This window comes from Ptiloglossa arizonensis, chromosome 3, assembly GCF_051014685.1.
Source record: "Ptiloglossa arizonensis isolate GNS036 chromosome 3, iyPtiAriz1_principal, whole genome shotgun sequence".
Lineage (NCBI taxonomy): Eukaryota > Metazoa > Arthropoda > Insecta > Hymenoptera > Colletidae > Ptiloglossa > Ptiloglossa arizonensis.
In genome coordinates, this window is record NC_135050.1 from 4,430,208 (window position 1) to 4,451,250 (window position 21,043).

Consider the following 21,043-nt stretch of genomic DNA (forward strand, 5'->3'; position numbering starts at 1 on the left):
AAAACAGAATATTTCTCATATTTCATGTCTTGATATCATGTTTTGAGTCTGTCCTGTTCGCAGTGAGTTAATTAAAAGGTAAATATCTTGAAACAGAAATTTAATATAGTGACTTATTAAAAAAGGATGACGCCCCCCCCCCCCCCCCCCGCCCTTCCTTTAGATTTCCTTCAAATATTGTACATTCGCAGATCTATGTGGTCATCACACATATAATAGATAAAAAAAAAAAAATGAGTACTTTTAGACGGTACATTCATATGTATATAGTTTTCACAGGTTACCATTATTTTACACCAACTATATTCATTTTATTTTACTTATTTGAATATAAAAATAAATATTAATTGCTATAACAAAGTATGTAATGTTTTTTCAGACGACAAATTCGGACTAAATAGGAATGCTTATATTAAGAGTTATAGTGCTTAAGGGGGTATTCCGGTTTAAAATTTTGAAAAAAAATCAATTTTCTTTTTATTTTCTTGAAGTATATGCCTTTAAAAATGTCCATTTTATAGCACTTCCTCAAGTTCGTAAAATTAATGACGTCTTTTTAGAATCCTCATGTTTTGTACTTACAGATGTGATATCTCAAGATCCAGTAGGTCAATTGATTTCAAATTTGGAGAAAATTTATTATCTATCTTTTATTAAGATTTTGATTTATCCTTCATTCATGCCACAACATATTCATTTTCTAATAAAGATACCCTTTCTCTTTTTTTTCAAATTACCAAAACGTGATTTTAATTTTAAAACAATTTATTAAGTATTCAAAATGTTTTGTAAAAAATAGTTGAAAAACATAGTTTAATTAGAAGAATAAAGAATTTTAAAATAGTATATAAAAATCATTATTAGATGTTCATATATTTGATAGTTATGAAAATAAAAATTCTTTTGTGAAAACAAGTTTCGTGAAAACTGGTGAAAACTGCCAATGTTCAAGTTTTGTATTGTTTAAACAATTTTGAACAAGTAAATTGATGACTTAAACATTTTTATTTTCACATGATCTTCAATATATGTATTTCAATTTGAACAAAATGCCTAGAATGGAATACTCAAGTGATTAATTTGTGTAGTATAGTCCATAAAAGAATTTATATTTAAAAATACAAAATAATAAAGAAAAAGTATAACAATTTAATAGCTATTAAACAAAACATTTTATTGAAAAAGTGACTTTTGCTTTTTGATATATCGATTAATCGTTTACCAATATATAAGTAACATATTTTTATACATATATTTACTAATTATAAATTTTATTAAATATATTGTATGATTAAATATAAACTAATGATTCCTATGGTTGTCTAAAAGTAATATCTGTTGTACAACGCTGTGAAAATAATTAAAACTTGAGAACGCTTCTAACTATATACAACTCCAATAACGCTTGACGATAAAAATTCATTGATGATAAATGACTGGAAAATTTGTAAAGATTAATCCCTCTTTTGTTTGTCGATGCACCTTCATTGTATTATGTATTCTCCTTCATATCCGTGGTTATTGTTATATAACAGTAAATATTTTAAGTTATAAATATTACGCCATGAACTATAGAGGGTGCTGTAAATAAGCGTTAAAGCCGACATCAACGTCATTCGTGACTGAACAACCGAAACTAGATGTGATCATACTTTCTAGCAAGCCGAAACTCTGGCAGTCTATTCTTTATTTAGCGAGATAAAATAATTCTAGGAACCATACTACATGATTTTGAACTAATCTTATCGGTCTGCTGATTCTCTGTCCAAAAGTATATTGTAGGTTCGATGCGAGTTGTCAAAAAACAAAAAGATTCATTGACCGCGGTTCACAAAAATACAAAAATGTTGTTTTTTATATTGTTAATACGATTGCGAAACAAACAACTAAATGGATTTTAACTCCATTTTATATTTGAGTTGTATCTTAAGATTATAAAATTTTGAACATACTCAATCCATGAATAATAATGAACGTAATACAGTGAGTTTCGTTAAATACAAGAAATTTCCTATGAAGTCGATATATAATTATTGACTCACCCGGTATACACCCATATATATATAGATTATTCAGAGTATAGTCTCCCGCCATTTCATTTTTCTTCCTATCGAAAGACATGAGTTTATTACTAGACTTTCGTTTCACAAAGTACAAGTTTTTACAGTATAAATATTGTATCTTTATTATGGTATAATAATGAACAAATCGTGAATATTAAATTGTGAAATTAGAAATTTTTTAAATATTTGTATATTTTAAATTCAATATTCTCGTAACATACTTTAATATAAAGTTCTTATATGTAAATAGTGAATTTAAGCAATGAATCAAACACGTAATTAGTGTTATTTTATAAATAGGTTAATCTTGAGTAGGCATTTTTATTTTTTAAATAATTTACTCTATTTTGTAATATTTCGCAACTCTTTAAATTCAATTCAAATTACATATTTAAAATGCTTCAGCGAATGTCATGTAACAAAATATTTACTTCTTTACCAAGTAGTTTTTGGTTAGGACATGTGAATAAATTTTCAAATGACACAACTAAAGATGTGAATAATATATCTAAATTAGTGAGTGCAGAAGAATCTTTAAAAGACAATCCTGAATCTCTACATAATGTAGAAGAAGTTTCTCGTCTTCTTGAACAAGCCACAACATATAAAGATGCCAATGATAAAAGTTGGGCAACAACGCCATATCCTAAGGATGTGCCAATAAAAAACACAGAGAGAAAAAGGCCATATAGAAATCCAAACGAGACCTATGTATTATTGTTTCCTGGACAAGGTACTATTAAAGTTGGCATGGTTCAACAATATATGCACTTTCCTGTTGCTAAAGAACTTTTTGAAAATGCCAATGCAATACTTAATTACGATTTATTAAAAATTTGTTTGCATGGTCCACAAGAGAAATTGAACAGGACTGAGTTTAATCAAGCTGCGACAGTAGTTTCATCATTAGTTGCATTAGAAAAACTTCGTGAAGAAAAACCTGTGGTATTTGATGATTGTATTGCTGCAGCTGGTTATAGTGTAGGGGAAATAAGTGCCTTAATTGTCTCTGGTGTTTTAACATTTGAAGATGGAATTAGATTAGTTTGCATTAGAGGAAAAGCTATGCAATTTGCTGCAGACAAAGTACCACAAGGGATGTTATCTGTAAGATGCACACCACAAGCACATGTTTCTGAAGCTTGTGCAAAAGCAGAAAAGTGGGCAATGGACATGGGTGTTGAGGAACCAATATGCAGGTAACATATTTTTGAAATATTTTGATGACTAATGATAAAAAATTATATAATTTTGTTACAAAATTAATTGATCGATTTCTTTATTTCAGAGTTGCTAGTTTTCTATGCACGCAAAGGAAGATATTAGCAGGGAATATAGAAGCATTAGAATATATTGAAAAGAATAAGACAATGTTTGGTTTAACTAATCTATCTAGATTACCTGTATCAGGAGCATTTCATACACCACTAATGGCACCTAGTGTAAATGCAATATCTAAAATATTAAGGTCAATAGAACTAAATGAGCCTAGATGTTTAGTATATTCTAATTATAAAGCTGCACCATATAGCAACCTACGATTGGCAAAGAAATATATAGTAAAACAAGTTGTTTCACCAATCAAGTGGGAACAGTGTATACAACAGATATATAGTAGACCTCCAGGCACACCATATCCAAATACAATTGATGTAGGATCAAGAGGACGAATGAAAACTATTTTAAAATTAATCAATCTAAAAGCATGGAATTCGTGTTCTGTAATTTAATTGTGTATTATCAAGAAGTGAATATATGCTGAATTTTATACAATGTTTGTGATAGTTTTTGTGAATATTTCAAAAAATAACATAGACTGGCAGGCACATGTATAGGGAGAAGTTATTGCAAATTATATCCTTGATAACATATTTCAATGTCATTAAAATTGAAACTGTGAACTGTGTTCCTAATAATTACCATATTTTTTTCTTAAACATTTTAATGTATTAATTAAATATAAATATGAAATATTTATGTATATTATCTTTTAATACAACAAAAGACGTTTATTTTGAACATTGTTTATTATAATATTATATTTGTAATTACAGTGAGAGAATAAAAATTGTACTATCCATTTAAATAAACAGTGTGAAACAAATACTTATTTAATTTGTTACCTTTTATTAGAATAGAAATTTACTATCTTTGATTACAGTAAATTACAGTTAACATTTTTATTATTTTTATTACGATCGTTACTGTTGAAAACTATGAAAATAAAACAGTTGTGTCAGTCCTCTCTTTCTCATTCTCTTATCGTGGCATGAGAAAACGGTTAGCGTTTATGATGAAACTGTAAGTATATCAAAAAATGGGTCGATGAAACTACAATTGCACATAATGTCTGTATCTGAATTGGACTAGCAAATTATTAACTAGATCGAGTAATTGGTAAGGGATACATAAATATATAATTACAACTAAAAGTAGCATCACCTAAGATGGATAATATAACACTTAAAAATATTAAATATCTGCAGCAGAAGGTAAATGCATGATAGAAAACAACTAGGAGATAATGATATTTTTTTGATGTATTAAATACTAAGTACAAAGCAAACAGGGCTTAAAGAATATATGTACAGTTGTTCACAAAATTCAGCATACACCTATGCTGGTGACAAAAATTGACAGAAAAATCAATTAAATCATTCATATTTAAGAGTGAGAATGCAGTATGCATGTATTAGTACCGTTTAATCGGCAATTAACAAAATAAAAACGAACTAATATTAAATATTTAATTAAATTTAACTGAAGATGTAAAATTATTAGAATCTTCTCGAGAAGTAGCAAGAGGAAAATAACTAGAAACAAATCTTACTCGTACATTTCAAAACGAAATAGAGAAAAGCGTTTGCAATTCGCTAAAAGTTTCGTTTATTGTAACGAAAATTTTTGAAAAAATGTTTATATTTTCGAATAAAATAAAGATAAACTTATTTGGACGTGATAGAAGAAAGCAAATCGCATGGAGGAAACCTAATACGAAACATCATGTTCACAATACCTATTCCGACAATGAAATACGGAAGAGACTCGGTGATGTGGGGCTGTATAGCTAAAAATGATACTGAGAATATAGAATTCAGTAACGGTACGATGAACAAAATGAAGTATTTAAATATTTTTAAAACAAAATTTAAATCATCGGTAGAAAAATTGAACGTGTCATCTGTATACTATTTCCAGCAGGACAACTATTCCTAACATGCATCATATAGTATGTGGTGCAAGAATGGTTATTATATAATATATCGAAGTTATTAAAAACTTTGCTGTAAATACCCGATCTTAATCCGATTCATCATGTTTGGGTAGAATTAAAAATAAAATTATCAAATCTTAATTTTATAAATTTAGGAGATTTAAAATTACAACTACGTGAAGAGTGGAATAAAATAGAATGTGGTAAAACCTTATCGACATTCAATTTAACTCTTTTTGCAGCAGTATTAGTTGAAAATGAGTTCATTAGTGTTGGAGTTTTTAGAGTTGCCAACTACAAAAAAGTGGTTTCGAGAAAAACAGCTTTAAAAATGGACACTGTGGCACACGACATTTGCGTCCATGCAAGTGTATATATACCAATGCTCTTCAGTATAGGGGTTACGCATATTCCTGTTTTCCTCTCTAACTATTCATTTTCCAGATAGTTTATCAATATAATTATTGTAATTACATGACGTTAAAGAAGCAACCATGGCATGTTAACGTCTTTATTGTAAGGAAACTCACAGATGTTACACACAACATATGTTTAGTGTTTAGGTGGGAGTTGGAGAATCTCAGAGTCTCATGAGACTTGGCTTGGACAGCATTGATGTATATTGTAACAAAGTTTGCTAGTAATATTCAGTGATTAGTCAGATCGTGTATTTCATCAGGTGCAAATAAGAGTAACAAAACTGTTTTATATTGAACCATTAAGCAAGAGATCTGAATTCACCAAACACTCCTACTTTGTCTACGAATGATTATCTTTCAATCACTATAATTTCGCCAATTTTTCGTATACAATCTATAATAATAATTTTCAAACATATTTTTAATATCTAAAACTTTAAGGAAATATAAAGAAATAAGAAATTCTTTTCTTCAACCATTAGGGTAGAAGTCCTGTTTAACGCGATAGGAGCAGGTCCAGGAATTGATGGGGATAACTTTGTGACAACTTCTTAGGCAAAAGTCGTAATAATTTTTTAAGAAACACTGTATATTCTCGTGTCGTGCTTAGCGACACGAAAATCCGAATAAAGACGTTATCAAATTTGCATTATGTCGTGTGGTATTATATTATTATGTAATAAAATTGTACATAATCTGTGTAACAGACCAAACAGATAGTTATAACTTCCCAGTAAATCTGCAGTCTCTATTTTCAATTATTAAATCTTCGATGAAATCGTCACGCGTTAAATTAATATGACAACATTAAACAATACAGATAAACTTTAATGTTATAATATTTTAATTTACATTATTTGACGCCACGGAAATAATTAAAAAGAGACGCTTTTCTTCCTTTTTAAGAATTTTCTCTTCAATGGTAGTAAAGCAAGCGTATTTAACGGATCTTCAATTGCAGCGGCTTCTACTAATGAGTTAGTTCTGTCTTGCCTTGGATTTGAGGGCTGCGGCATACGTAAATCTATATCCGCATTTGGAATCTTAATCCATTTCATAGTTTTGGGCATTGGTTTTTCTGATATGATTTCCATATTAGTTCCCTTTTTTAATGTCACGTCTTCGTTATTATCTGTATTGTCGAATTTTGTTGCATGTCGTTGAAAAGCATTATCTGCCGCTTCCAAAGTGTTTTTAGCTTTCTCAATTTCAGCGTTCAAGTCAATCACATCGAAGATACGATCCTGGAAGAAAGTTTTGAATGGATAGGTAATGCAGAGTACAATAAAAATTTTAAATCTGAATATGTTTTCGAGTTATTTGAAATTCAAATTTAACTTTTGATCAAGTATATACGAATTACACAATTATTTAGAATTTTCTGTGATAGACTCTATCCTATTTGAAATGTGTCAAATAAGAGACAATTATATAAATTCATATTGCTGTATTTAAAGATGAAAGCTTTATTAGTTTCATCTCATTGTGTACAGTTTATTAATTCGATGCGCATGCTTTGAATTTATTTGCAACCTGCATGTCCCTTCTTTTGCGTCTCAATTCGGCCAAATCTTCGGCGAAAGCAGCGGCAGAACGTTCTTTATAACGACGGTGGGTAAGAACAAAATCGTCTTCAAAATTATCTTCAATTCCTCGATCGTACATATAGTCCAAACCATCGTAGAAATCGTTACGATTTCCTAATATATCACGAGAACCTAAAAAGATTAGAGAATAGTGTCAGTAGCGAACGTAAAGTATTATTTATCTTAATCAATTCATATTATAATTTAGTTAATTAGAAGCTCTAAAAACTATATAATTATATAGTGATCTTGTTACTTTTATATATAAATAGTTCACCCAACAGAATACTTTGGATAGTGACATTAAATAATACTTCAAACGAATATTAGTAACATATTCTTTTGGTAAAAAGATATTTGTACTGTTACATATAATATATTAACATAAAATAATATTTGTTGATAATATGAAATTATCGATTTAAATGATAAAACATTTATACAAATGTACTTTAATATTTTTTTCTTTAAAATTACTAACGGAAATAATTAACTGTTTTCAATAATGTTTCTGCCTATCCCTCTCGCACGCGCAGCCACGCGTAAGCGTGCATGCAATAATTTTCGTGTAGTTATTTTTGTCCTTAACAGACAGGAAAACGTAAAACAAGAAACTGATACACTATAGACATATGTATATAGTATAAAACACTTAAGGTGACTACTACAAGCAACTTTCAATTTCTGTGTTACATAACAAATCGTTGTATATATAACTTACATGCTTCCAGAGGTGTTATAAGTTATTTAAGTAATATTTTGGGTGTTTCACTTTTTTACTACGATTTGAAAGTCGTTTAAAATTTTTTAAACGAAATAATCATTTCTTATGTTAAAATTCAAAAGAAAGACAAATTCCGGGTAAGAAAATATTATATTTTATATGCCCTAAACCTAATTCAAAATTAGATTGTAAAATTACGAATTAGAGTTTGCTTTGCAATGATAACTTTTTAATTATTAGACTGATCGTAGTGCAGATTTTGTAATCACCCAGTTCAACAGATTTAATGTCATTGGACTATTCTAGAGTCCATTAAAAAGTAAAGTGTATTATAAACCATCGATAATGATAGAAAGTATAGAGATTCGATTGCGCGTATATCGTTTTGTTCATGTTAATGGATAGTATTCTGAGTAATATTACGATTAGATCGAATAATTGATTAAAATTCCAAACATTTTTGTAAATATCTTGTTAATTACTAGATTTACAGCAAATAAATTGCCAATATTTTTTTATTCTATACTTTTTACTGTCTTTCAGATTTTGGTATAAAATGTTGAGTATTCCACTAAAAAAATTACGCCGTGCATAATATATAGTACCTTAAAAGTTATTTGAGATGGTTATCTTAAGTGCTTCAAACTGTACATATTGTGTAAACGTACAATCAGTCCAATATGTATTGGTATCTTTGCTATTTTTAGAGAAAACGTACTTCAATAAAGTGACATATTCAAGATTTTACAATCTCTTAATAAAATTATATACATAAAATTTATTCACATCGAATGTTTACAAAATTGACTAATTAATAATAGAAATATACTAATTTTAAGTTAAGTACAGATCAAGAATTTAAAAAAGCATTTGTACTCTTGTATAGTTTGTTCATGAATCATGTTGTAATAGGTTTCTAATATTTTGTTGGTCCAACCGTATGTTTTATTATTTCATTTAAACGATTTTGCATGTTTTCAACCAGTTTACACTTAATATTTAGTTCTATACAATTCCAAACTTCAATAATCGTAGATTTGATGTATTTCTTGGAAAATTCATATTCTCATAATTTTTTATTTATTTCTATCTATAAATTCTCAATCGAGTTAATATTTGGTTGTTATGGAAATATAACTGATACATAGGACACATTATGTAGTATCTATTCTACTTTAATTATAAGAAGAGTATGTTCATTGTTTTATTTGAAGTAGCGATTATCGCGAAGATCCCATTTAATCACACTTGTTCACAGGTTTGCTTATAAAATTGCCCTTTACTAGGTAATGGGGACGTTATTGTAAGGTTTAGGACTCTAGCAAGCTGTTTGCATTGCATTTCACTACGGTGGGTTTCGACAGCATTTCTTTAAAAACATTGCTAAAATGCACAGTAGTGCATCGTTTCTGTACTTGGGACCTTAACTCTATTATATTGTTACACACATTAATGATTTATTATATTCTACTAATATTTCACTGAGTGAGTTGACAATAAATGAAGATGGACAGATATTAATAATCGGCAAGAGCAATTTTAATATCTCATTAGCTTGCTTTGCCGATAACTAATAGCTGCCCATCTCCGTTTGTTAACACATTCAGTGAAACATTAGCAAAACATAATAAACCGTTAATATGTATAACATTAGTGTCGTATAATATAATGTACATGTATCAGCCACTGCCGTGTATAATGGTCGATCGTAATTTTAAAAATCTAGTAAATTTAAAAAATCTAACTCATTATTCAGTTTGCTTCAAATTGTTCCTCTTCCAATGCACCCGAAAATATTGAATTTCCATTTATCTAAAAGTACAATTTTTTGTCAGAACATATTTTTATTTATGTACTTCCTTATAAATCTTAAAAATTGTTGATTCTCGGTACTTTCCCGCATGTATTAGAGAAAATTTCTTTAATAAACCTATTATTATACATTGTGGTTATCTTAGGAGCACTAATATAGGGTTTCATTTGCACTTTGCACAACGTTTGGTTTTATAACGTGTTATTTACTTATTTTTGTATATTTTTATAACATTTTCCTTCAGTTTGCAATTTCAAAACTATTTTATGTTCCTTTGGTGTGATTTCCGTAGATTTCATCTACGAGGAAAACTAATAGTGTGCAAAACTAAAACAAATCTACAAAAAGTATTTTCTGCGTAATTGAAAAAATCAGGTTTGCAATGTTTTCGTTTTAAGAATCGATCTTTTTTATTTCAGGTTGTGATCAAGTCATATAAGAGACTGAATGGAGTATACAGAGTGTGAGTGTGATAGAGCAATAGTAAGCAATTTTCACATTATACATAATACATATATGTACGTACGCTTGTTCGCTGAAATTTGAAAGCGATGCTGCCTGCCTATCGATGTGCCAATCACTAGTTTAAATTTGCTAAATAATGTTTATTTTTTTCTTATATTTTTATAAAAGTATTAAATAAATGGATTAGCGAAATTTTCCTGCGGTAAATGACTCTAAAGATGATCTCGTTCAAACTAGTTTCAATTATACTTTATTTATTTAAAATAATTCGACTTATTTTAATCGTGGAAATTTCACTGATCTATAGATAACGCTTCCATAAATATATAATAAGAAATATAAACATTTTTAATTTCATTAGTGGATATATTCAATTTCATATGCGTATCTTATCATTCTCGGTTGGAACCGTTGCTCGTGCTACATGAACATGAACAGTGGTGGAGTTAATTTCGTTTCAGCTACCCGAGAAAAATTGTTTCAGTTATCCGGAGAATACACATAGATTAAATGAACCTTATTGAACGTAAAATGAATACTTTTGTGTATTAATTTTACACGCAAAATAACTTGAAATTAATATGTCAGCGTTATTAATTGCTCGATTCTGTTAAAATTTGACATAAACATGTAACTAGTTAAATATGTAACTAATTACATATTAACGTTTATTGTAAAATCATACATCCATTATTTGATTTTAGTATATATTTTTTTAATCTCGAAGGTACGAATACATACGGGACTGATTGTATATATATATATATATATATTTATAACACACATGCTTGATAAAGGTTTTTATGCATACATGCGAGGGAGAAAAAATTAAAAATATTTATCTTCTAAGCAAGGGATTAGGTTTTTAACACAGCAGGGGGAGTTTCAAATATATGATTAATTGTATAAGCATATTGTATATCTATGACACATTCGAAGCAAAATTTATTCGTAAATAAGAGAGAACAAAAGTACATACATACAACTATGGGAATATATTTCTTTTCGGCACATTTTTCCCTTAAAATGTTAAATAACATTTTGTTGTAGCTTTGATCTTGACGATAAAGGGCACGACGGAAACACAGTAATTTTCCATGTAATTTAACATCGATAATACATATATTTACATTACATCTCATTAATGAAAATAATATATTGGAAATTTAACGACGATTAAATATAACTTACGTTCGGTCTTTTAATAAGTTAGGAACTATGTATCATATTATCAAAAATTTGCAAATACATATATGTAAATTTTAACATTCTTTTCCTCTGTTTTAAGTATTAGTTTTACTACTTAAAGAGAAGCAATGGTAATATGTATATTTATGTACGAGTGATAAAAAGTACTGAATTTTAAAAAATGCATCAAGAAGTAACATTTTCTTCTAGTTACTTTCAACAAAATAAAATGATTTAATAAAGTCTAATTAAAAACAGATTTTAGTATTTACTTAATAGATAAATGTTAACTGTCTTTATCATTGTCTTTTCTTTGGTAATACCTTATACTTATATATTCTTTTATCCTTCCATAGTACGATATATAAGAAAAATATGACAGTGTCTATATATATTTTCAATTAATTTTGGGTATAAAATGAGTGATAATTCAAATCAAATTATACTTTTATGATACTGTTAATGTATTTCTGTCACATAAAACAATTTTATATAAATATCTGTATCGTCCATGTAATATAAATATGTTTCTTGATAGTACATCTATCAACAATGATAAAAGAATAGATGCGACATTGAAATGGTATACGGATAGATACGATATCACCAGAAACAAATGACATCCAATTTATCCAAGCCGAACAAACGAGTCAATTAAATAATACAAATATTCAAATAACATGATCTTCTTGAAGAATAGAGTTCAGTTAAAAAAATTAAGCCTTCGTTATACCTCTTAGACCATCAATTTTTCACCTAGACATAAACAACATGAATATTTAAAAGGCAACGTGTTTCTCAGTGCGCTCACGAATAGAGACCTTCTTGCTAACGATAGATTGATCTTGAACATTTTCAGTATTGGCAATGTTTTCATTAATTAATGCTCTAAGTGCAGCTGCTCTACGTTCTCGTTTTGCTTGTCTTTCAGAAAGTTCCTCCATTTCAGACTCCAGATCGTTTAAACGAGCTTTAGTTTGTTTGGCTCTAGTAGCAGCAGCACTACTTGCCGATAGCAAATTCTCATCTTCGTTCATTATTTTTGACCATTTCGTAAGCATCGGTTTAGTCTCCAATGCAGAATCGATTTCGTCGAAAAGCTTCGAGCGTCTTTTGAAAGTACTTTCGGTCGCGTCCTCGATCGTTGATTTTATATCTTGCAAATCTCTTCTTGCATTTAAAGAATTTTCTAGTAAATCATGCTCTTGCCGTAGGCGTCGTGATTTTCCCAATGCGGCGTCAACTTCGTCATCTAGTCCAATCGTAGCTAGTTTCGTTTTGAGCTGTTGTGTCGTTGCGGCGACATCGTTAGCAAAATTTTCAGCAAATCGACGTCGACTGCGTTGACCACGGCTGTCGTAGACGATTGCCTCGTTTTCGGGAAACAAGGTGTCGGTGGCCAGGGTAGACATTGGTAATTGAGGGGCACGGATTAGGGGATCTATTTCAAGGTCAAGGTCACGTCCAAGAGAACTGTTGCGAGGACCGGGGAGGTCACACGAGCCTGTAAAAACGGATACCTCAAGATACGTTCACTGTTTGATGATCTCTAAATGATTTAAAAACTCTTCTTTCAGAATGGTACATACTGTTAATATAATGTAAGCGTTTAAAGTGAATTAAATAACGTTGAAACAAATTTATATACGTGTAAATAGTTTATCATCCAGTTTCAATTATTAGAAACGAATATGCAAGCATGCATAACATTTTGTTTTTCATAGCATAGTGTTATATAACAATATTTGGGTAAAACGTTTTAATACAGTTGTCACACGTGTGTGTATCAACGCGTGTACTTTTTGATATTCGAATTATTTACGAAAATGTTGTACATTCATTAATATTTCAGAAAAAAAATGTTGTTTCGCAATTGCTTTCAATGTCTGAATACAAATTTGTTCCAACTATGGGAAGCACTTCTTGTTAGAAATTACTAAATATTTAAGTTCTCCCAAAAGAGTATTGGTTTTTTAAGAGTATGTACATATAATAATTGTAAAAGAATAATGCGTTTGGAGAGTGTATTAATAATATATGAATTTCTCTACGTATTTCATAATTAAAACCACATTTACATAAGTTATATTTCACTTATAATTTATATCTTTAAGCATATTTTCATTTCCAATAAGAGTTGTACAATTACATTTATATCTATATCTTGAATAGAAAGTAATTATATTTTATAATATCTATGATTTTCTAGTTATTTGTGCGCTATAGTATTTATAATTGTAATTCGCCACGTTTTCGATATTTTGTTAATATTCTTATATGATCTTATACTCAAATTATTGTAGCAAATTATGTTACCTAGCTTGGAAAGGATAAAATTTTCAAATATTTGTTTCGTGTAATGCAATTCCATATGTCAAGTCCCATCATTAAGCAACAATAAATGTAATTAGTATATATGAATGTATCGAAAATATTTACTGGCTCTAAGATTAATTCATTTGGTGCTCAGTAAACGCTCAATAATTCCAATAGGTTACACAACATATGTATAAGCAATTTAAAATTTAGATCATTGGAAGGAACACATGGCCAAATGCTTTATTTAACAGGTACAATGATACAAATATTACGGCCAATAAATGTAAAGATATGAACAACCACGTTATAGATGTATTATACACAAAGTAAAGAAGTAGAACTCTAAAAATTTCTTTAAAGTAAAAACATTTCCTTCGTGAGGTAACGAATTCTATCGATGAAGTGTATTAGAAAATAATGTTCATATACCATAAAGACGTTATTATTCGTGTCTCGGGATACAATAAATCATTAGACGGTGCTGCTTCGTGTTAAGATTTTATTTTATTTTGTTATGAATGCAGAGGTCCTTTTACGATGATTCTTTATGAAGATAAAATTTATTGTGTTTGTAATACTAGATTCAAGAAACAGTACATTCAGTTCCTTTCACATCAGGATTTGGATTGAACATGCCACTCACGAGATTTCAAGGAGTCAAAAATAGTTCAGCATCTTCTTATTGAAAAGCTACTGATTACGTTCATAACGGTTAAGGAAAGAAGGAGTAGGATACGTTCACCCCTTAAAACCATTTTGGAAAACGACTGAAGATGTTACCGATGTCGCTTCGACGGGCCGCGATCTCATCGGCTAACGAAGTTCTCGGTTCGGAGAAGAGCGGTCGGGAGCTGTACTTCCGATCTAAGTGATCGACCATCGGTTTATAATACGATTCTCCTTTATCATAGTTGCATCCGTAGACACGCGTACGCGGCCTGCTAAGAATTGGTCTTGACATCTTGACGGGATTGTTTTTTCGTTATCTGAAATTTAAAGAATTTATTAGTCATTTACTACCATTGATGCTATGATGTGGATGCTGTAGACAATATTTCTAGCGAATAAGTTTTATGATTACACTATGTCTGGCCTTTTTGTTATCATTAACATATTTATTTTACGTTTTATCACAAATTATTGCACACAATTTACAAAAATCGTTACAAATAGAGACCAAAAGGTTATCACAATATAAAGCTCTTCGCGGTATGAAGAGCATCGCAAATTATACAAAATAAGTGTTTTCACTTGAAATTCTGGACTCAGCTTTTTTATTGAATTTGAACTTCTTTTAAAATATCTATTGAATGAAGTCTACAGAATGGGAAAAACTATACTGAAAATTTACAACTAGTACTTATATGTACGTTACATGTGTACATATAAAGTGTAACAACAAAGTTTTCCGTTGTTTAGAAAAGATATGATATAAATATTTTATATCTGTTAAAAGTTACAACCGATTAAATCTTTCCTCCTTAACATATTGACTGCCAAGCTAGTTTATATAGTATAAAAAATAAGAGATGTCCTTGACATTTATACAAATTATAGTATAAAAAATAAGAGATGTCCTTGACATTTATATAAATTATAGTATGAAAAATAGAAATATTCAATAGTTTAACGGTGTAATTATCATTTTGTAGTGTTCGCAACGGCGCTAACTGTATTTCAAAGAAATGTAAATTCGAAATCCCTGCCACCAGTAACCACAATGGCATTCAACATGTTAACGAAAGTTTTTAAAATGATACGGAATTCATGATGGCTATAAATTTTACAAAATCTAGAAAGAAATTCAATATTCAAAGTGACAATGAATTTACATAGAAGACATTTTCAAAAAATATATTTTGCAAATCAGATTGGTACACATAAAGTCAAATAAAAGTTAGTATAACGGATTATACTACAGACTACTGGAACAGTTTTCTGTTCATATTAATACTGTTTTTCTTTTTAATATATAAAACGTTACAAAAGTAGAAAAATTTAAGGAATAAACCTCTTAAACTATACAAATTTTGTAATCACAAACGTAACAGTGAAGCTATTACAAGCATTTACTAATTTTTTCAAGCATAAATTAATTATATCTATATCTGTATTGCTATCAATTATACAGTTTAAAGTAGTGGATTCCAAACCTTTTAAAAAGGTAGCTTTCTTAAAAACAGAATAAAATTCTGTGTCCGAGATAAGTGGTAGGTTCTAAACGATATTAGAAATAGTTGATCAATATATTGATAAAAAAAGGTATTCAAGTTATCTACATTTTTCTGGATTAAAAATTCCCCCCCCCCCCCCCCCCCCATTGTACAGTAAGACTCCACCCTTCCACTCTTAGGATCACGTCACCCACTTTGGAAAGCACTGCTTTAAAGAATTTTGTTTAACTTTTCCACTACTGTGAAATCTTATGGATTAAAAAGAAAGACAATCTGTATGAATGTAAAGGTAACTTGTAACAGTCAAGAATACATAACTAAATTAAGGTAAAATATGAAATAGGTAGCCAAATTATATTAACTTTACCTGTAACTACAACTTGGTACTACTTCCTATAAAGGAAGCAGTTCACTACTTGTATCAACTGAATGCAAATAGCACTAATTTTATCTTTAACCGACTGACGTTATTCGATGAAATTTACTTAGATGATGAATCATATAACTATATCGGTTAAAGTAAGCAACAACACATTTAGCCGTCTTACAGTTAAATAGCACAAACTTGTTGGATAAATTTACCGATTTTATTACTATTTCGTTCAAATTATTCGCTATACAGGTTTTATTTTCAATATAATTTTACGAAAAAAATGTGTAAAGAAACTCATAATAGAAGATAGAAGTAGAATTTAGTGTAATATTACTCTTGTAGTACTGGCTAAATATGAATAAATGAAGTAGCGTTGGTTAATGAAATTGTGTGAGAATTTGTCAAACATGATGTATTAATCTACTATTACATTGTTATAATCCTTTAACTGGGCATGAATGAAATTAATACAGAGCTCCAAATACCTCCATCTAGGTTTGTTCAAGGGTCTCTACTATGAGTAACCAGTAAACTGGAACGAGCAACTACATGTTGCTTAAAAATAGACCATGTCTAATTTGGTGTCCGTGAACTGAACTGGCACACAGCACACTCGAGTCCCGGACAACCGCCTCCGATTACGAAGTCATGTACATATGTCTCGGCCTACCATTCTTTTCCTAGAACTACCTCTTGTCAGTTTTCTTTCTTTTCTTCCTTCTCCGATTTCTTAATTATTTGAAGTATTTATTTCACTTCTCTCTAATTTAATGTAAAATATCAATTTAATTACAAAGAATTTAAGTTTCATTTATTTTCAATTGTAAACAACAATTAAAATTGACTATATCTCCTATAATTTAACATTAAAACACTGGCATTTAAGGATGATATTAAATTATTGTATTAAAGAGACATTTCGATTATTCGTCACTTAATAGCTATAGATACGTACAGTAAGAAGCAAAAGTAAATTCATGATAGGATTAACAGATTACTTCGTTACTTAAAGTAGATATCAGTTATATTAAGTTTGTATCCTATTAAACATTCTATACAATGTTCGGGATAGCAAGATATTACGAATAATTAAACATTAGTAATTGTAATGTGATTATCATCTCTACAGTCATCACCTTTTGTATTTTTATAAGTATGTTATAGTAAATTAAATCTGTATAGGTAGTCTATTGTACGTAAGTGTCTTGTGTAGATAGAACATGTACAATAGACAGTATCTAGCACTTGTAGCAATGTTGTTATAATTATTTGAATATAATGTTTTATAATATGTTTTAGTATTTAAGTAATATGTAATGAAGTATGGAAATAGATGTTAAAATACAAATTTTATGAAAATTTGTTTTGAATATTCAAATACTAAATATCTCAAAGTAACATTATAATCAATGAAACATGTTGAAGATTAATTTCATTATGTATTGCAATAATATAATTTTGCGTGTAGACAATTTCTTTGTATATTTATTATATACAAGAAATATTCACTGATTCAATATTAAAATAACTAAAGAAATAAAACATTTACTATATGTGTAATATTTGTAAATTAAACACAATATTAAAATTTGAATATTATGTATTATATCATATAAACTACAAAAACCTTCTTTATTTAAATTAAAAAGCGGTAACTTTAATAATGTATTAAATTAGGCTTAATAAGTATAATGTACAGCACTATATTTTAGAAGAAAAACGCTAGTTTTATTTTATTTACTTCGAAAAACTTGGAATGCAAAAAATTATTATGTGAAATAATATGATGTAAATATTTGTACTATTATGTTTACAAAAATTATGGTACAAAAATTATTGACAATACAGTAATGTAAACATTCGAATCACACCTTCGTTAACATTATTTCATTAATAATCAATTTTTGTCACTATTGAGAATGTGCATGTATTATCAATGTATTGAAAATGTGAATTTGTGTATTTATATAATTGGATATTTCGAGATTTAAATTATAGGTACAATTTAAAATATGATACACGGTTAATTATTTTATATCTTTTTGGTGAAAATTTAAACAGTAAAAGATTTATAATAAGAAAATGGCGAACAATGCTAGTAGAGTTGACACTTTAGAACTTTTGAACTTTATAATATGTTACAGAAAATTAATTATTAAAATAAGAAATGTGTATGAATAACCAGAAAATATATCTTTTAATTAAGCTAGTAAAAGAAATCTAAAAATTGTAAAGAAAAAAGCTATTTTAATACTTCAACTGTAGTGATATATTCCAATATTTTCTTCACAAAAAAGTCACGATTGTCTATTAAATGACGTTTATTTTCATTAAGTATATAATTATTACTTTCGATTATAATGGTTCACTTATTTGTTTATAAAAATATACTATTTTATTATAATTTACGTAGGTACGTAAGTATGAGTTCTGTATAGTATTAACTCTTGTTCCGATTAAATGTTTAATGTTCTTAAAATAAATTGACTTAACCAATAGTGTTGTAATAAAATGTATATCAAAGTATTTTAAAAATAAGCAGAATACTGATAATATTTTAAGTAGAACAGTTTGAAGATATTAATTGTAGTATGTAGCTGGTGTAACCGACTGCAAATTTATTACTAATTATAGATAATTATTAAACATTAATATCAAACTGACTGTAAATACGCTTACAGTGTCAAAGACCGTTTATTAACTAATTGTGTAGCATTTACGAAATTAACTGGTAGATACAATTCTAAACTGCTAATTATTAAAGCTAAACTAGTTTCTGGTATCGATAAAAATTATAATTTTTAATTTTTTTTCAATATTTAATATTAAATATTGAATCCTCTTATCGACATTTTCAAATTTGTCAAATACTTAATATTTAAAGCATAGACTATCAATTCTAGTTTTGTACGGAAATAAAAACTTTAATAATGAAGCAAATTGAAATCGTAATAGTAAAATCATTTACTGATAAAAAAGTCTGATTCTGTAATTGACTCCTAGTATTATAAATCCGTTAATATGTACTACAAAAACAAGAAATAATTTTTGAAATAGACACGAATGAAAGCTTTCTTGATTCATAACCGAATTTATCTCACAGAAAGAACATATAATATGATTACAATTTCATTAATCTGTAATACTATTAATTCTTAATTCAGCAATATAAGTCAAAGATCGTTAATAAAATATAATCTTGAATTACAGTGATGGTATTTGTTATAATATTTCACATCGAAATTCTTTTTAATGTTGTATTTCTTTAAGAACTTCTAACACAGTAAGCACTTCAATATTGTATTCAATAATATTCAACCTCCAATTACGTTATAATAGTAACGATAATATTATTATAGTATATGTAATATTTCAACGTTACCGAAACAAACCGATTCGATATGTATTGTTCTCCATTACGCGCACAAACACACATAAATAATCTATGTAATTAGCGTTGAAAAATTGTAATGTCTATACCTGAACTTACAAGGTATCCTTTCAGATGCTATTTCTTCGGAAGTTGTGGCACGACTCCCCCAGACGTTGCAACGCCCGTTATTTCCCACTCCTTTAGGAGTCCACCCCTTCCCCTTTGTTATTCCTCATTCGTAAGATGTACTTCCTACTGATCTGTTCATACCCGATGAATATATACTAACTTCCCAATCTAAATTAAATGGTTACTTTTAAAATTATCATTGCTGTTATATGCTTTTGTAAATATGATTTAGTATTCATAACAATTCTTTAACAGTATATATTATTTTTATACATAATTTACATCTTATATTTATTAACAACGAAATATCATATTAAAGTAGCTTTTGTAATTGATGCGAGATAACATTAATGCTTTATATGGGAAAATTTGTTTACCGTTGTTACAACATTTTGTAAAATTTAGTTATATATATCTATTTATTTATGAATCTCGTTGTTAAATTAATATTAAATATTTACAGTGACCTGATTTGTTTCATATATATTTGAAAATTAAACGAAAGAATATAATGTTTGTGCCAATTAAATGAGGTAAATCATTAATTTTGCTTTATTTTGGCATATTCTTGGTATTTTTAAAGCTGTGAAAAGCTAGTTTGGCACGTGGTATTCAAGAGATATTGTAGTAGATAAATCACGTGTAGTTGATAGAAAAAATACAGTGTCAAACTTCAGTGGTCTCTCAAGCGATACTCGTTTTGGATATAAGCCAACAAATATCTTTCCCTGCGCGAAAGCGATTTGTTGGTTATAAAACCGTCTTTAATTGACGTGGGTTGGATTCACTTTGACTTTCCGAAATAGAAATTTATTTTATCATACTCTAAAAAGTTATCTTCAATAAATTACATAATAGGAGAATTGATACTAATACAAGCATGGTTAAGTTTATTTCATAAAATAAAAAAAGTACCATGAATAAAACAGATTTCTTTGGATATTAAAAACTATTGTATGCTGAAATTTTATTTACGTACCTCTCATACAATTTTCTCGGAACTCAGAGCCGCGGAGAAATATGATAGTGTGTAAGAATGCTCATATGTTCCTCGCACTGAGATAATATGGACCTTTATATGGTGAATATAAGTAGTATAGATTTAATTATATTTTGTTTAAAATATAAGATAAAATAAACATTACTATCATTATTTGTACACTATCTATTTATTTATGTCTATATATATATCAATATTGTATT

The 21,043-nt window shown here is 28.5% G+C and overlaps 3 protein-coding genes across 6 annotated transcripts; 1 reads left to right on the top strand and 2 right to left on the bottom strand.

Moving 5' to 3' along the window:
- The first annotated feature begins 2,317 nt into the window (after positions 1 to 2,317).
- Beg (malonyl-CoA-acyl carrier protein transacylase beg) lies at positions 2,318 to 4,161 on the top strand. Its single transcript, XM_076306660.1, has 2 exons — positions 2,318 to 3,262; positions 3,352 to 4,161. The coding sequence occupies exons 1-2, from the start codon at positions 2,460 to 2,462 to the stop codon at positions 3,791 to 3,793; spliced, it is 1,245 nt and encodes a 414-aa protein (XP_076162775.1). The 5' UTR covers positions 2,318 to 2,459; the 3' UTR covers positions 3,794 to 4,161.
- A 2,342-nt stretch (positions 4,162 to 6,503) lies between these two features.
- Positions 6,504 to 11,059, bottom strand: LOC143144414 (uncharacterized). Of its 2 annotated transcripts, none has more exons than XM_076306781.1 (3): positions 9,752 to 11,059; positions 7,230 to 7,414; positions 6,504 to 6,940 (listed from the first exon to the last, which is right to left on the bottom strand). In XM_076306781.1, exons 1-3 carry the CDS (start codon positions 9,753 to 9,755, stop codon positions 6,572 to 6,574), a joined length of 558 nt encoding a protein of 185 aa, XP_076162896.1. In that variant the 5' UTR covers positions 9,756 to 11,059; the 3' UTR covers positions 6,504 to 6,571. The 2 variants fall into 2 exon arrangements, with proteins under 2 accessions (XP_076162896.1, XP_076162897.1); XM_076306782.1 differs by lacking the exon at positions 9,752 to 11,059 and adding an exon at positions 7,764 to 7,789.
- A 146-nt stretch (positions 11,060 to 11,205) lies between these two features.
- Positions 11,206 to 19,960, bottom strand: LOC143144413 (uncharacterized). Of its 3 annotated transcripts, none has more exons than XM_076306779.1 (3): positions 19,829 to 19,960; positions 14,572 to 14,777; positions 11,206 to 12,976 (listed from the first exon to the last, which is right to left on the bottom strand). In XM_076306779.1, the coding sequence occupies exons 2-3, from the start codon at positions 14,750 to 14,752 to the stop codon at positions 12,252 to 12,254; spliced, it is 906 nt and encodes a 301-aa protein (XP_076162894.1). In that variant the 5' UTR covers positions 14,753 to 14,777; positions 19,829 to 19,960; the 3' UTR covers positions 11,206 to 12,251. The 3 variants fall into 3 exon arrangements, with proteins under 3 accessions (XP_076162894.1, XP_076162893.1, XP_076162895.1); XM_076306778.1 differs by having other exon boundaries at positions 19,819 to 19,960; XM_076306780.1 differs by lacking the exon at positions 19,829 to 19,960 and adding an exon at positions 16,824 to 17,024.
- Positions 19,961 to 21,043: the final 1,083 nt, after the last annotated feature.